Raw genomic sequence first — 17,399 nt, 5'->3', positions numbered from 1 at the left:
GCCCATATATGCTTGGCCTAGCAGGCAAAGGGCAAGCCCCGGAAGCACAGCATACCTGTTGAAAAGCGAAACCCCAGTGACCACTGGGTCTCCCAGCGGCCGGGTGTGGGCAGTGCATCGCTCTTGCTCCCCATGCGGAGGCACTGGGCACAGCTGACTCCCGCTGAGTTTCACTTTCCATTCAGTGGGAAACGAAAGCTGGGCGGCCGCTGGTGGGCGGGGCCTGAGCGAACCTTGGAGGGGCGTCCCGCCATCTAAACTCTAGGCTAGATGACTGGACGAGCCGGCCCAGCTCTGCTGTGCATGTGCATTCTCCGCCAACCCGGCTGCCAGCAAGGCTACAGAAGCTTTTTCTGTTTCCCGAGCATCCATCTTCGCGGTGGAGGTTTGACGCTTCCCTGGAAGTCCAGGCAAGTTTGGTGTTCATTTTCAAAGCTTTCTTTCCAGGGACGACATCCAACGGGGCTTTACTAAGATGCCACCAGGGCAATCAAGGGATTTATTTGGATTTTTGCAAATTATAATAATGGTCTATATTTATTACATACATATATTGGGTCAATGATTTTTTTTTTTACACGCTGATATATTTATTTGGACTTCTTGCGTTTTGTGTTTAATTTAAAAAGAAATTCCAAAAGTGGTGTAACCTTGTAAAAAAATTGGAAAAAATGCAGACAGGTGAGTAAAGTAGAAACAGAAATTTCTCTTACTCCACAACTCTGTATCGTTTTTCGGTGTACTTTAACAGAAATTTTCATCCATACAAGTTATTAATATTGTTTTGTAATTTGCCTTTTCCCACAGATGGATCTCTTTTCACGGCAAGATGTATAGCTAGGTCAACCTCATTAAAAAAAAAATTGGTGCATAATATGGTGCGTGCATCATTTATTTAAACAATTAATAGGCATTTATGCTGTTTCTAGTTTTTACTGGTATAGATGATGCAGCAGTACACATTTATGTACACATTCATGTGAATATACAAATATATTTGTGAAAAATTCCTAGAAGGGGAATTGCTGGTCAGTGGGCATCTATACTGAGAAATTTGGAAGATTTTGTCAAATTGTGCAAATAAGGAGTATTTTAGTCTTAATCTCCCTCCAACCTCCTCGCCTTTTTTTCCTGGAAGAAAGCTGAATTTAGATGTTTAAACATAAAACGCCATTCTATGACTTTTGAAAATCTGGGTTCAAAGTGTTTGGAAATTAAAACAGTGGCTTTAGTAGCATTATTTATAGCTTTGAGGTAGTTATTCTTTGAAATTGTTTCAGAAAACAGGCAAATTATTTATATTTTGTTTTATTATTTTTATTTTTTGAGGAGGGAGAGGGGCCCTGGAAGAGAAAAAAGAGAGAGAGAGAGAGAGAGAAAATCTTAAGCAGGCTCTATGCTCAGCACAGAGCCCCATCCTGGGCTCAATCTCAGGACCCTGAAGTCACAACCTGAGCCAAAATTAAGAGTCAAACACTTAAACAACTGAGTTACCCAGGTGCCCTTTAAACAAGGCAAATGCTTTAAAACATTTGGAAACTTTCTTTTATAGTGTTATGTAGTGGCAGAGGGAGGTCAGGGGAGGGTGTTTAAATCTAGCTATCTAGGCTATCTAGATATCCTAGTTTATAGGAACAAAATGGGTAGGAGAGTAATGTATGTATATAGTGCTATTTTGATTTATGGAGCACTATCAAGAACTAAAAAAAACCCAACACTGTTTTGTTTTTCCTTTTTCACTATTAAAAATGTGCTTTGCTTTTGGCACTTTTATTTTTTAAACTTTTAAACTTTTTAATTTTTTATTACATATGGTACATCATTAGCTTTTGATGTAGTGTTCAAGGATTCTTCCATTGCGTATAACACCCAGTGCTCATCACAACATGTGCTTTTGGCACTTTTACACAAAGATGGGCTTGCAAAGGGGAAACACTTAACATGTACACAGCCTCAAAGAGGGTAAGCCCTAATGCCTTCCACGTGGGCTGATTCTTTTAGAGAGAGTGGTCCCAAGATTCATTCCCTCTTATCTGGGGTTTCCTCTGGTATGGTTCTAATTCATGGACACAGCATATTACCATTACTTAAGAAACATACAACAAATGATTAAGGATGAGGTCTAAATTTGTTATTGCCATGATGGGTTGTATTTGTATGTAGATACAAACCACTATGAGGTAACATGTTCTAGGCATGTTAATTTTGTTCCTCTTAGGGCATTTCGAGACAGTCGGTTTTCCTTATGGAGAGAGAGTCTAGTTGTGGGTGAAGAGCCCGGTTAAAGACACAGACCAGCCAGGTTTCCTGCATCGCATTTTTTGCTGTTTCTTGGAAGTCCCTGATTGATTCTGTGGCTACAATGATGGTGGACTTAGACCTGCTTTTATCATTCACGTCTTCTACTTATTTTAAGAGTAAAAATTTGGGGAAGGTTGGGGACCAGATTAGTTTAGTTCTTTGGAACCAATAAGCATTTAATAAATAATAGACTATTTTCCAGAGCAGTTTTAGGTCCACAGCAAATTTGGGTGGGATGTACAGAGTTCCCATATATCTTATCCCTCTCCTGACCCTCATCTTAACCATTATCATCATCTGACACCAAAGTGGTACATTTGCTGCAACTGATGAGCCAACAGTGACACATGATTATCATCAAAAGTTCATGCTTTACAATAGGGTTCACTCTTGGTGTTGTGCATTGTATGAGTTTTAACAAATGTATAATGACGTGTATCTACCATTATAGTATCATATGGAATAATTTCACTGCCCTAAAAATCCTCTGTTGGAGTCAATTATTTGAGTCAGGGCTTGAGTTTGAAAATTCAGCTTCGTTGGAATAAAACCATCCTTTTTTCTCTGGTATGTGCTAATCACCACCAACTTAGCTCAACAGCGTATTCTCTGCCAGCTCCGCCTTTCTTCATCCTTCTTAGATCTCTAGGTTTCATTTTCCTTCCTTTTGTAGCCACACCTACTTATTTCCCCTCTGATCAGCTCTGAAGATTTTCCTCTTGGAATCTGGCTTTCCAGCCTGCCCAAATGATACTCTCCACTGGGGTTTACTGCTATATTTGGCTGACATAAAGAGTTTTGAGTTTTTTTTTTTTAAGACTTATTTATTTGCCAGACAGAGAGAGTGAGAGAGTATGAGAGTACAAGAAGGGGGAGCTGCAGGCAGAGGGAGGAGCTGGCCCCCCACTGAGGAGGATCCCCCCCCCCATGTGGGACTCAATACCAGGACCCTGAGATCATGACCGGAGCTGAAGGCAGATGCTCAATGGACTGTGCCACCCAAACATCCCAGTTTTGAGGTCTTGACAAAGTACAGAACAATGTCTCTGGAAAACAGGCCGGTCCTTTTCTATACTGTTTCATCAGATTCCTCTCTGTGTGGTCTTAGAATCCTATTTCTTGCTCATGGAATTGCTAACTGCCATCATTTCTCTCTTAGTTTTAACCCTTCAGGCTGAGGCTCCTCAGATTATGAGATTGTTTTTATTTATTTAATTCATTACAAGACTATTTATTTATTTATTTATAATTTATTTATTTTCAGCATAACAGTATTCATTATTTTTGAACCACACCCAGTGCTCTATGCAATCTGTGCCCTCTATAATACCCACCACTTGGTACCCCAACCTCCCACCGCCCCCCCCGCCACTTCAAACATGAGGTTTTCATTAATGATTTCCTTAAATGCAAATGAAACAACCAGGAAATCATGCACTTTTAAGGAAACTAATACAGAAGATTCTTCATGAAACTAAAGATTTTTGTCTTGTGTTGAAATCTGTATGTTTCATGGAGCACTGGATATTATATGCAAACAATGAATCATGGAATATTACATCAACAATTCATGATGTCTCTTTTTAATTTTTTGAGGAACCTCCACCCTGTTTTCCAAAGTATCTGTACCAACTTACATTCCCACCAACAGTGTAAGAAGATTCCCCTTACTCCACATCCCCTCCAACATTTGTTGTTTCTTGCCTTGGTCCAGTGATGGGTATTAAGGAGGACATGTATCGCATGGAGCACTGGGTATTACATGTAAACAATGAATCATGGAACACTACACAAAAACTAACCATGTACTATATGGTAACTAACATAATATAATAAAAAATAATAATAAGGAAAAAAACTAATAGTGTACTGTATGGTGACTAGTATAACTTAAAAAAAAAAAAAGGAAAAGAAACCTGCATGTCACTGGTCAACCCTTGACATCCTAAGAGTCTTTAGTACCTGTTGTCTAAAACATCTTCTCAAACTTTATTGCATATATAGAGAGCCAGGAATCTTGTCAACATGCAGATTCAATTTAGTAGGTCTGCTGTGCAGCCCAATATTCTGTTTTTTAAATAGACTTCCAGGTGATGCTGATGCTGCTGGTCTGGAGACCTGCTTTTATTTTTTTATTTTTAATTTAAATTCCATTTAGTTAACATATAATATATTATTAGTTTTGGGGTAGGATATAGTGATTTATCAGTTGCATATAATACCTGGTGCTCATTACATCAAGTGCCCTCCTTAATGCTTATCACCTAATCACCTCATCTTACCTCCTCTCCAGCAACCCTCAGTTTGTGTCCTGGAGTTAACAGTCTCTTATGGTTTGCCTTCCTCTCTGTTTTTATCTTATTTTATTTTTCCTTCCCTTCCCCTGTGTTCATCTGTTCTGTTTCTTAAATTACACATATTCAGGAAATCATATGGTGTTTCTCTTTCTCTGATTTATTTTGCTTGGTGTAATACCCTCTAATTCCAGCCATGTCGATGTAAGTGTAAGTATTCATTTTTTGATGGGTGAGTAGTATTCCATTGTATATATACACCACTTTTTTATCCATTCATCTGTTGATGGACATCTGGGCTCCTTCCATTGTTTGGCTATTATGGACATTGCTGCTATAAATATTAGGGTGTATGTGCCCTTTTGAATCACTATGTTTATATCCTTTGTATAAATACCTAGCAGTGTAATTGCTGGGTCATAGCGAGGGTAGCTCTATTTTTAACTTTTTAAGGAACTTCCACATTATTTTCTGGAGTGACTATACCATCTTGCATTCCCACCAAAGTGTGAGGAGGCTCCTCTTTCTTTGCATTCTCACCAATATCTGTCATTTCCTGACTTGTTCATTTTAGCCATTCTGACAAATGTGAGGTGGTATCTCATTGAGGTTTTGATTTGTATTTCCCTGATGCTGAGTGATGTGGAGCATTGTTTCATATGTCTGTTGGCCATGACTGTATGTTCATGATTTCTAAACAACTCAGAGCTTCCATCTTGTTTGTTCCACTGTTGATGTTATTGACATTTTAAAAAACTGGTTTTTCAGTCCATAAATATTTCTTCAATCAGATTTTCAAGGAGACAATCCTGGCTGAATTCAATATCCACCATGCTCTTGAATTTTAAAGACTCTGGTTGTTTCTGCCTGTTCAAATAGATACCTGATGCACATGATATAGAAATGGCACATTTAAAATATAAATTTTTTGTGCCTTTTGTGGCCAACAGAATATAATTCAGGAAAATTATTTTTAGCAGAATATTTTCCAGAACAATGTTGTCTCTAAGATTCAAAGTTTGGACAATTCTTAAAAGTTTCATTTCCAACTATCAAATTGAGTGACAATCTAAAGCAATCATTTGGATAACAGTTTTTAGCTTTCATAAGTAGACTAAACACTAAAAGTGCTGTGTGCTTGATTCAGTTGTGTAGTATATGATTTTTGAAGTTTGACTAGTGAGAACAAACTGTTTATGGGTATCCCATTAGTCTTTAAACTTTTCTTCTTTTTTCAGATTTTAAAATATTCTTTATCATACTTGGATTGAGGGATGATTTATTACTGACTTTTTAGTATATATATTTGGGATTTTTCACCTCATGATAATTTTAGGTTATAAAGTTGACATTCTGCTTTTAATTCATCTTCATAAGATGTGAAGAATTTATAGATAGGATCTTTTTCTTGAAAGACCGTGGCATTGGGAATAAATAACTAAAATTTAAATGCAGTTCTTAATAATAAGTATTAAAGTGCAACAGTACCATTGGAAAGATGTAGCTGATTCTGATATGAAATGGAAAGGTGTATCAAAAATAAAAAAAATGGGGGTGCCCTGAGTTGCTTAGTCAGTTAAGCATCTGCCTTTGGCTCAGGTCATGATACCAGGGTCCTGGGATTGAGTCCCACGTCAGTCTCTCTGCTCAACTTGGAGCCTGCTTCTCCCTCTCCCTTTTCCCACAGCTCTGCCTGCTTGTGCGTGCGTGCTCTCTCCCTCCCCCTCTGTCAAATCAGTCAATCAATTAAATATATATATATATACACGTGGAGATGTGTTGTCACAAATCTCATATTGTAGTGTCTTCTAATGGAAAAAATTAAATAGCCAGACCAAGTTTGGGTATGTAGGCACTGTCCCCCCTGCGGAATATGTAAAGAATATCCAGGTAAAAATGAGCTGAAAAAAAAACTACCAAGCAGTGTACCAAGTAAATAAAAATGAACACATATTAAACAGCATAAAATAAAAGACATAATATGAAAAACCTAAAACATGGAAATATCATTCACTCGCGCCTATGGCCAGGACATTCAAAAAAGTGGCACTGTATCCAGAGGAATTCTAACTTATATGAAGACTTAAATTTTTCAGATGAAGTAGAAAAGCCTGAAAGTATGGCTTCAGTGTCATTATTCAGCCAACATCTACTCCTTGGCTTCAATTCTGGCCCCAGTGCTTGAAAGTTCAATTAACAAAACACCACTTAAGTAGCATTTCTGGAGTCCTTGGACTTGTGCATGATCAGGTGATTGAATTGGTTACAACGATGTGTAATCAGTGTGACAAAAGGGAGGTCACATGGATTAGCTGTTAATATCTGAGTATATGCAGTGGCAAATACTACACACATGATTGAGGGTAGAAAATCTCATATACTTTTATGTTGAAATATAAGAGCATAATTTTTAGTGCATAAGTTAAATGTTGCAATAATGGATAGTTGGGGCCATACTTTTATGTATAAAACTATTATTTTAAAATCTTAAAAAAAGAAATTGAAAATTAATACATAAAGAGAATAAATCTGCTAAATAGTGGATGAGGTATCTTTTTAAAACAATTTTTAAATTTTTTATTTATTTAATTTATTTGATAGACAGAGATTACAAGTAGGCAGAGAGGCAGGCAGAGGGAGGGGGAAGCAGGCTCCCTGCTGAGCAGACAGCCTGATGCAGGACTTGATCCCAGGATGCTGAGATCATGACCTGAGCTGAAGGCAGAGGCTTCAACCCACTGAGCCACCCAGGCGCCCAGTGTATAAGTTATCTTTTGGGGGCTTACAGCTATTTATTTTATTTTTATTTTTATTATTATTATTATTTTTTAATTTTAAAGATTTTATTTATTTGTCAGAGAGAGAGAGAGAGAGCGAGCGAGCACAGGCAGACAGAGTGGCAGACAGAGACAGAGAGAGAAGCAGGCTCCCTGCTGAGCAAGGAGCTCGATGTGGGACTCAATCCCGGGATGCAGGGATCATGACCTGAGCTGAAGGCAGCCGCCCAACTAACTGAGACACCCAGGTGTCCCTTACAGCTATTTATTAAATTAAAAAATAATTTCAACTAATAAAGTTAAGAATGTATCACTTCTATGCTTTATAAAATTGGTATACCAGCATTCATAATACTGAAGAAAATAATCTTTAAGAATTTATTTACTTATTTTTAAATTCCTATAAATCATTTTTAAAATTTTATCTTCTTTTTTTCAGTGTTCCAAGATTCATTGCTTATGCACCACACCCAGAGATCCATCCATTATGTGCCCTCTTTAAATCATTTTTTTAAAAGATTTTATTTATTTATTTGACAGAGCACAAGTAGGCACAGTGGCAGGCAGAATGGGCAGAAGGAGAAGCCGGTTTTCTACTGAGCAAGGAGCCCAATGTGGGACTTGATCCCAGGACCCTGGTATCATAATCTGAGCTGAAGGCGGACATTTAACCAACTGAGCCACCCAGGCACCCCAGTGCATCTCTCTTTAAGGACTCCTTATCATAGTTAGTTAAAACTGAGTGTTGTTGGGGAAAATAGACAAAGTGACTTGTCATAAATTTAGATTTCGTGTTAGTTCTGCCTTAACTGCTTAAGCTGTGGCACGAGATCTCTGCAGAGTGAATGATTCTTTCTGGCATATATTAGACCACGTCTTCCTCAGACCATTAGCCTTGACCCCAAGTCCCAATTAATTACTTAATTAATTAATAACAAAGCCCTTAGGAAACCTCTTCATCCCCAAACTAGACTGTTGCTAGCAATAACACAATAACACAGTCTTCACTTGTTTCATCCTTCTGCCTTGGCACCAGAGGTCAGTCATTACTTGATCCTTGTGGTTTCATTATTTATTTAAAAAGTTTTATTACACACATATATACTGATGCCTAAGCAACATAATATTCTATTTTCCCTGAGTTTGAATATATTTTGACTCAACATTATGTTTCTTAGAGTCCCCATACTATGACATGTGCTATAGTTCCTTCAAATGCAACTGATGAATATTATTTCATTTGTATAAATTTATTACAGCTTATGTACCCATTCTTCTATCTATTTGGTTTTCTTATTAACTACATCATTAGTTTCAGATGTAGCATTCAATAATCCATCAGTTGTGTATTAACACCCAGTGCTCATCACATCCTGTGACCTCCTTAATGCCCATCACTCAATTACCCCATTGTAATTACATTTCTAAGAATCTATTTTAAAGTTTGATTTAATATCTGGTTGTTTCTTTTCTTTTCTTTTCTCTTCCTTTCCTTTCCTTTCTTTTCTTTTTTCTTTCTTTCTTACTTTCTTTCTTTAACAGCTGGTTGTTTCTAATGGTCAAATAAATTGGAGGGCTGCAGAGTTACTGGCATGGAGTCAGGGAAACAACTGAGGAAACCTTTCATAAGTGCCTCTGAGTGGAGAGAAGGGAGACATAGAGAAGACAATATATTTTATATTTCCCAGTTTAGACTTGGGCACGGACCTGGGCACGGAACCCTGGACAGAGAGCAGCTGTAGGCGGAAGTATAAGCCCTTTCGGAAAGAGTTCAGTGAAATCAAAGGGCACAAGGCAGTTGGAGGAGCTGGACATGTATCCCATTTCCACATCAAGCCCCTACTTGGAAAGAGGAGGGAACCTTAATTCATTAATTGTTTTACCTTGCATTGCCTTGCGGTACTCCATGGATTCTCTGGAGTGGTATAGGCAGTGTACAATAATTGTCACCTGTTCCAAAACACGTAAGAGTCTCCTTCTGAGAGTCTTAAATATGCTTGGGAGCATTTACAGGTGGCTGAAATCTGTGTTGTCAGGAGAAAGTAAAAGAGTAGGGGGGTTTGCTTTATGTGGTTAATATGACCTCATTTATAGCTAAGTTTTGATGTGTCCATAGACTTTAGTTTGCATGAGGGACATCAAATAGGTAGAGAAAAGTTTTATGCCTAAAAATGTTCACTATAGTGTATTTGCTATAATTGTAAAAAATTGAAAAATAACCAGAATATTCCACAATGTTTTATTGCTACATTAGTCATCAAAAGGTATTTATAAAGAGCTTGGGAAAAGTTATGTTACAATGTGAAATGAGAAAAACAGTAAAATATAAGCCATGTCAAAAATATTTAGGAAAGAGGACAACTGGGTGGCTCAGTTGGTTAAGTATTTGGTTCTTGATTTTTGGCTCAGGTCATGATCTCAGGATGGTGAGACTGAGCGCTGAATGGAACTTGGCATTAACTGTGGAGCTTGCTTGGGGATTCCCTCTTCCTCTCCTATTCCTCTCCTGCTCTCTCTCTCTCAAACACACACACACACACTCACATAAATAAATGTTTGTTTGTTTATTTGTTTATTTATAGGAAAAAAGATTGTTATATACCAAGTAGTGGTTATCCTGAGGTCCTGGGACAATGAGTGGTTAATGTTTTCTTCATTTTGTATTTCTACATTTTACAAATATCCTTCATAAGTTAGCATTATTTGAGAAAAACAACCTTAAAAATTATAATGAAAATCTTAAAAAATACATATATTTCTTTCCTTGGTGGGCATTTGTGTATGTACAAGGGAACTGTTTTTTCTAAGAACACCAGTGATTTCTCTTTCCAGCTGCCATGGTAATTCTCCAGAATACATAATTCAGTGGGACATATTTGAATGCTTCCACTTGAATTAAAATGAATAACTAGAAAGAATCAGAGGCTTCAGGTTTGGGAGGCAAACAAGAGATCTCACACTCCACCCACCCTTCAATTCCTGTCTGCACTCTCTCTTTCAAGGGCTAGCCCAGCTTCTGCTTACTGACAAATTACTGCTGCTGGAGTTGACTTTCTTTATTTTGAAATTAAATCTATTTCTTAGTAGTTTTCACATTTTAGGTAGTTTGACCTCCTCCATCCTCATGCCCCAAAGACAAGAAATCTAAGTAAGTCTAATTATATCACTTCCACATGATAGCCTTTTTAGTATTTGAAAACATTTCTTTGTTCCATACAAGTCCTTATTCTTTCTTGTGTTCATTCATTCATTCAGTGGTTATTTACTGAATGCCCACAAAACTCTGTGCTAAGTGTAAAGGAAACAGTTGAAGATACATACTTCCTGCCTCCCAGATGCTCACAGTTTAGGGTCTCAGGTCAGATACTGAAACTCTGAGATGGGTATGCAGGAGATTACTGGGGAGTACCCTTGGGAACAACATCTGGGAGATGTGAGCAAAGGAGGGAAAGACAGAGGGAAGGGCTGCCAAATAGTTGCAGCAGAGGCCTCAGCTGCTCTTAAGGGGAACTCTGGGGCTGGCTGACCCTTCAAAGCTATTTCATCTTGAGGCAAGGTGGTTAGATTTTATACCTGCTATTGTCCACTCATTGTATAGGGATAAACTTCTTTTCAAGGGTAGATTATTGGACAGGGGCTGAGTGGGGAGCTGTCAAGCTGTGTTCCCCTCAGCCTAAGAAATCATGTTGGTCCTGCAGGAAGAGTGTGAGTGGTGCATCACTGTCCAGTACAAGTGGAGAGATAGCTATTCCCCACAATAGAATATAGTGAACCAATTATCTGATTAGCTCTGAGTACAAGGTATATGGACACACAGACAACATGTAGGCTTCATGTGAGGAGTCAGGACAGGCTTCCCAGGAAGTCAAGGGTACGGATAACAAGGAGAGTGCTTGTTATGCAACTTTAGATGGTGGAGTTGACAGTCCTCAATGATTGTTTGGGCCAGGGAGTAAGGAGAAAGGAGACACCCAGGTTTCTGATCTGGACCCCCTTGGTGCATGTTGTGCTATTTGCCAGAGTAGAGAACCTGTGGGAAAGAGTTATATGGTAGTCTGTTTTGAAGAAGAAATTGGAAACATGTGAGACAAAGGTAAGGAGAGTCTAGCCTAGTTGTCATTTCTAGCCCTAGAGCTTTATAAGTCAAACATTTCTTTCTAAGACTTGTCTGGTTTTTTGTTGTTGTTTTTTTAAATTTTGTTAGTTAACATAGAGTGCAGTAGGGGCATCTCAGTGACTCAGTTGGTTAAGTGTCTGCCTTCAGCTCAGGTCATGATCCCAGAGTCCTGGGATTGAGCCCTGCATCAGGCTCCCTCCTCGTGGGGGGCCTGCTTCTCCCTCTACCCCTCACCCCACTCTTGTGGTCTCTCTCTCACTGTTTCAAAAAAACCAGACAGTGCAGTATTGGTTTTTGGAGTAGAATTCAGTGATTTTTTTTTACTTACATATAACCCAGTGCTCATCACAAGTCAGCCCTTTTTCCTCTCTCCCTCCTTCCCTCTCTTTCTAAAATTTTAATTTAAATTCCATTTAGTTAACATATAGTGTATTATTAGTTCGGGGTAGAATGTGGTGATTCATCAGTTGTGTATAACACCCAGTGCTCATTACATCAAGTGCCCTTCTTAATGTCCATCACCCAGTTACCCCATCATCCCATCCACCCCCCCTCCATCAACCCTGTCTGTTTCCTATAGCTAAGATTCTCTTAAGGTTTGCCTCTCTCTTTTTTTTTTTTTAATTTAAGATTTTATTTAGTTATTTGGCAGAGAGAGAAAAATCAGGGGGAGCTGCAGTGGGAGAGGAAGAAGCAGGCTCCTTGCTGAGTAGGAAGCCAGATGTGGGGTCTGATCTCAGGACTTTGGGATCACCTGAGCTGAAGGCAGATGCCCAACCGACTGAGCCACCCAGGCACCCCCCTCTCTCTGTTTCTATCTTATTTTATTTTTCCTTCCCTTTCGTTCATCTGTTTTGTTTCTTAAATTTTACATATAGTGAAAACATATGGTATTTGTCTTTCTCTGACTTATTTTAGTTATCATAATACTCTCTAGTTCCATCCATGTCATTGCAAATAAGTGCCTTCTTTAACACCCATCACCCATCTAGCCCATCTCCCCCAAATCTCCCTCCATCAACCCTCAGTTTGTTCTCTTCCCTTAAGAGTCACTTATAGCTTGTTTTCCTCTCTCCTTTTTCTCTTTTCTCCCTTCCCATATGTTCATCTACTTTCTTTCTTAAATTCCACATATGAGTGAGATCATACAGTATTTGTCCTTCTCTGACTTATTTCACTTAGCATAATACACTAGAGTTCCATCCACATCTGACTTGTCTCTTTGGAATTAGAACTGATCACGTGAATATGCTTTCCCTCTTCCCTTATCCTTATCTACTTCTGGTGTGTTTTCACAGAACTCCCACCAATGCTGACTTATGTGAGCTCTTCCCGGAAGTGTGCAGTCCTGAAGACAGGCTGGGCAGCCAGTGGCCTGGGGATTTTGGAGTGATCGCTAATGAGTCAGGTGCTGGAGTGTCTGAGGAAATTTGCCTGTGCATCCTGGCTGAGACTCAGCATTTCTCAGCAGAACCCATTGAGAAGAAGGAAGAGAACAACATGAAGAGGAAGAAGGAGCAGTTAAAGGAGCGCCTCAGTGCCTGGGACTCGCCCCATGGTCATTAGATTCCTCACATTTTTCTCTTTTGGATTGCATAGAAATGCTTTGCTCACCCACTTTACTCTGAAGTAGTAGATCTTTGTGGTTAAAGACTCCTGATTTCTTTTTTTTTTTTTTTAAGATTTTATTTATTTATTTGTCAGAGACAGAGGGAGAGAAGCAAGCGAGCACAGGCAGAGAGAGAGGCAGGCAGAGGCAGAGGGAGAAGCAGGCTCCCTGCCAAGCAAGGAGCCCAATGTGGGACTCGATCCCAGGACCCTGGGATCAAGACCCGAGCTGAAGGCCACTGCTTAACCAACTGAGCCACCCAGGCTTCCCAAGACTCCTGATTTCTTATGCCTCCATTTCTGCATCTGTAAAATGGGAATAATCATAGTACTGAGCACATAGGGTTGTTGGGAGGAGTAAGTGAGATAATCTGCAGAAAGTGCTTTGAGTTATAGTTTGGCATAGAACAGCAGCCAGCATTAGTTCTTGTCTTTACTGTTACATCTGTGTGCTAGGATATCTAGAGGCAAGGTGCTTCTTTCTGCTGATTCAGGAGCCAAAATCTGTGATTACTTGCTGTCCCTGGATTTTTTTCATCTTAATCACACACTCAAAACTACTTCCTCAGGAACTCTGAGATTATTGGTATTCCCTCCCTCTTAAATTACTCACCTTGTGCTGTCAGCTGTGTCCAAGTTGAGTTGGGAACAGAGAGGTTGGTTCCTAGTATATCAAAGAAATGCTGTCTTTTGGTTTTCTCACATCTTCATAAGTTCCTTTTGGCATCTGGCCTCTGGAAGTGAACTTAGATTAGTGAATTTCCCCCAGAGCTTTTTTCCCCCCGATTTCTTTCAGCCTTTCCACTGGAGTCTGAAATAGACTAGCTAGGAAATTACTTTTATCTATGAGCTCCATAGATGCCCATTCTGACTCAACTCTGTAGGGACCAGCTTGAATGGGAAGAACTCAAATGCTCCCAGCTATGCTTTTTTTTTTTTTTTTTTAAAGATTTTATTTATTTGTCAGAGACAGAGGGAGAGAGAATGCGTGAGCACAGGCAGACAGAGAGGCAGGCAGAGGCAGAGGGAGAAGCAGGCTCCCTGCCGAACAAGGAGCCCGATGTGGGACTTGATCCCAGGACCCTGGGATCATGACCTGAGCCGAAGGCAGCTGCTTAACCAACTGAGCCACCCAGGCGTCCCCAGTTATGCTTTTTGTAATGTTTCTTTCTTTGTCTTTGCTCTTACAACGATTGCTTGTACTACTCATTTAACATTGCATAATACTGTTTCTTTTTTTTAAATTTTATTTTATTTTTTCAGTGTTCCAAGGTTCATTGTTTATGAACCACACCCAGTGCTCCATGCAATACATGAACTCCTTAATACCCACCACCGGGCTCACCCATCCCCCTACCTCCTCCCCTCTAAAATACTGTTTGTTTCTCAGAGTCCCCAGTCTCTCATAGTTTGTCTCCCACTCCGATTTCCCCCAATTCACTTTTCCTTTTCTTTTCCTAATGTTGTCTATATAATTCCTTATGTCCCACACTGCTGGTGGGAATGCAAGTTGGTGTAGCCACTGTGGAAAACAATGTGGAGATTCCTCAAAAATTAAAAATAGAGCTACCTTATGACCCTGCAATTGCACTACGGGTATTTACTCCAAAGATACAGATGAAGTGAAAAGAAGGGCCATATGTACACTAATGTTTATAGTAGCAATGTCCACAATCACCAAACTGTGGAAAGAGCTAAGATGCCTAATAAGAATATTACTCAGGCTTCAAAAAGGATGAATGCCCAACTTTTCTATCAACATGGATGGGACTGGAGAAGATTATGCTGCATGAAATAAGTCGAGCAGAGAAAGTCAATTGTAATAGTGTTTCTTGTGACAACTCTCTTTTCCTAATGAATTATTAAAAGTTTTACTGTTGGATGTGAGAGTGATCTGGCTGTGAGATCTGTCACCTCATTGATTTCCAGGGTTGATTTGGCTGATCTGACTGTCAAAGCAGGTGTCCCCTTCCTCCCTCACCACTCCACATGCATCCCTCCTGAAGCTGCATGCTCAGTCCAAAGAGGACAGCTTTCCCTGATATAGGAGGGCTGTTGTTCTGTCATGGGTACACAAGTCACTGTGCTCCCCTTCTAGAACCTCCAAACAAGCTCTCCAGGTCTGTTTTTAGGAGAACATAAGGTAGTCAAGCTTCCAAGTCTCAGAATCGCATGCTTTTATCTCTCCTCTCCAGTTTGTTTGCAAGCTCTTTTGTGAAGTCTTTGTACCTCTGAGAGTATTTTGCAGGATTTCATGACCTTAGTAGATCTTAGAAAACCATCTGATTTTTGTTAAGTCCCTTAGCTTTCCCTTGTCCTCAGTATCTTTTTTTTCTCTTCCCTGTATAGGCCTGGTTGGTTTACACAACATTGGCCAGACATGCTGTCTTAACTCCCTGATTCAGGTATTAATTATGAATGTGGGCTTCACCAAGATATTGAAGAGGTAAGACAACATGTATATTATTTTACATTTTCATATGTTCAATTTCTCACAGTGACTTATACTTTAAAAAATCTTCTTTGAATGGTTGCCAGAGAAAAGATCTTGTTCTAAACAATCTAGACTACACTCTGTAACCACCTAAGAAGTTTAAAAAGAAATATGAATACCTATTTCCACCACCAGATATTTGGTTTTGGTTGGTCTAGGATGGGGTTCAGGTATTAGTACTTCTATTTTTTACTTTAATTAATTAATTTTTTGTCTTGTTTTAAAATTTAAAATTCATTTAATTAACATGTAGTTTATTACTAGTTTCAGAGGTAGAATTTCGTGGTTCATCAGTTGCATATAATACCTAGTGCTCACTTCATCAAGTGCCCCCTTTAATGCCCATCACCCAATTATCCAATCCCCCCACCCACCTCCCCTCCAACAAGCCTGTTTGTTTCCTACAGTTAAGAGTCTCTTATGGTTTTTCTCCCTCTCCAATTTTTTCTTATTTTATTTTTCCTTTCCTCCCCACTATGTTCACCTGTTTTATTTTATTTTTTAAATTTATTTTTTTTTATTATTATTGTTTTTTAATTTAAATTACTTATTATTTTTAAAATTTCTTTTCAGTGTTCCAGAATTCATTGTTTGTGCACTACACCCAGTGCTCCATGCAATATGTGCCCTCAACAATACCCACCACCAGGCTCATGCTATCTCCCACCCTCCTCCCCTCCAAAACCCTCAGTTAGTTCCTCAGAGTCCACAGGTCTCTCATGGTTCATCTCCCCCTCCAATTTCCCCCAACTCCCTTCTCTTCATCTTCCCATGTCCTCCGTGTTATTCCTTATGCTGCACAAATAAGTGAAACCATATGATAATTGACTTTCTCTGCTTGACTTATTTCACTCAGCATAATCTCTTCCAGTCCTGTCCATGTTGACACAAAAGTTGGGTATTCATCCTTTCTGATGGAGGCATAATACTCCATAGTATAAATGCACCACATCTTTATACATTCGTCTGTTGACAGGCATCTTGGTTCTTTCCACAGTTTGGTGACTATGGCCATTGCTGCTATGAACATTGGGGTACAGATGGCCCTTCTTTTCACTATGTCTGTGTCTTTGGGGTAAATACCCTGTAGTGCAATTGCAGGGTCATAGGGAAGCTCTATTTTTAATTTCTTAAGGAATCTCCACGCTGGTTTCCAAAGTGGCTGCACCAACTTGCATTCCTACCAATAGTGTAAGAGGGTTCCCCTTTGTCCACATCCTCTCCAACACATGTTGTTTACTGACTTGTTAATTTTGGTCATTCTAACTGGTGTAAGGCAGTATCTCAATGTGGTTTTGATTTGAATCTCCCTGATGGCTAGTGATGATGAACATTTTTTCATGTGTCTTTTAGCCATTATTATAGTTTTTTACATTTTATTTTTTCAGTGTTCCAAGATTCATTGTTTATGGGCCACACCCAGTGCTCCATGAAATATCTTCCCTCCTTAAAACCCACCACAAGACTCACCCATCCCGCCACCCACCTCCCTTCCAAAACCCTCAGTTTGTTTCTCAGGGTCCACAGTCTCTTCTGGTTCATCTCCCCCTGCGATTTCCCCCAATTCACTCTTCCTATTCTTCTCCTAATGTTGTCCGTGTTATTCCTTATGTTCCACAAGTAAGTGAAACCATATGATAATTGGTTTCTCTGCCTGACTTATTTCACTCAGCATAATCTCCTCCAGTCCCACCCATGTTGATACAAAAGTTGAATGTTCATTTTTTCTGATGGAGGTGTAATATTCCATTGTATATATGAATCACATCTCATCCATTCATCTGTTGAAGGGCATCTTGGTTCTTTCT

The 17,399-nt window shown here is 39.3% G+C and overlaps 1 protein-coding gene across 7 annotated transcripts in view; it reads left to right on the top strand.

The window, feature by feature from the left end:
* The first annotated feature begins 211 nt into the window (after positions 1-211).
* Positions 212-17,399, top strand: part of USP18 (ubiquitin specific peptidase 18) — a 59,980-nt gene continuing 42,792 nt past the window's right edge. For 3 of the 7 annotated variants that reach the window (XM_059184294.1, XM_059184292.1, XM_059184289.1), the window contains exons 1-3: positions 214-410; positions 12,788-13,047; positions 15,447-15,543. In XM_059184294.1, coding sequence (XP_059040277.1) covers positions 271-410; positions 12,788-13,047; positions 15,447-15,543 — 497 coding nt within the window. In that variant the 5' untranslated portion in view covers positions 214-270. Of the gene's footprint in view, positions 411-12,787; positions 13,048-15,446; positions 15,544-17,399 lie in introns of all 7 variants that reach the window. The other 4 variants (XM_059184293.1, XM_059184291.1, XM_059184290.1 and 1 more) reach the window with 4 other exon arrangements.

The sequence above is a fragment of the Mustela lutreola genome, chromosome 8 (genome assembly GCF_030435805.1).
Source record: "Mustela lutreola isolate mMusLut2 chromosome 8, mMusLut2.pri, whole genome shotgun sequence".
NCBI classification, from domain to species: Eukaryota; Metazoa; Chordata; class Mammalia; order Carnivora; family Mustelidae; genus Mustela; species Mustela lutreola.
The sequence above is the reverse complement of the archived record's forward strand: the minus strand, read 5'-3'. Positions and strand labels throughout refer to the sequence as shown.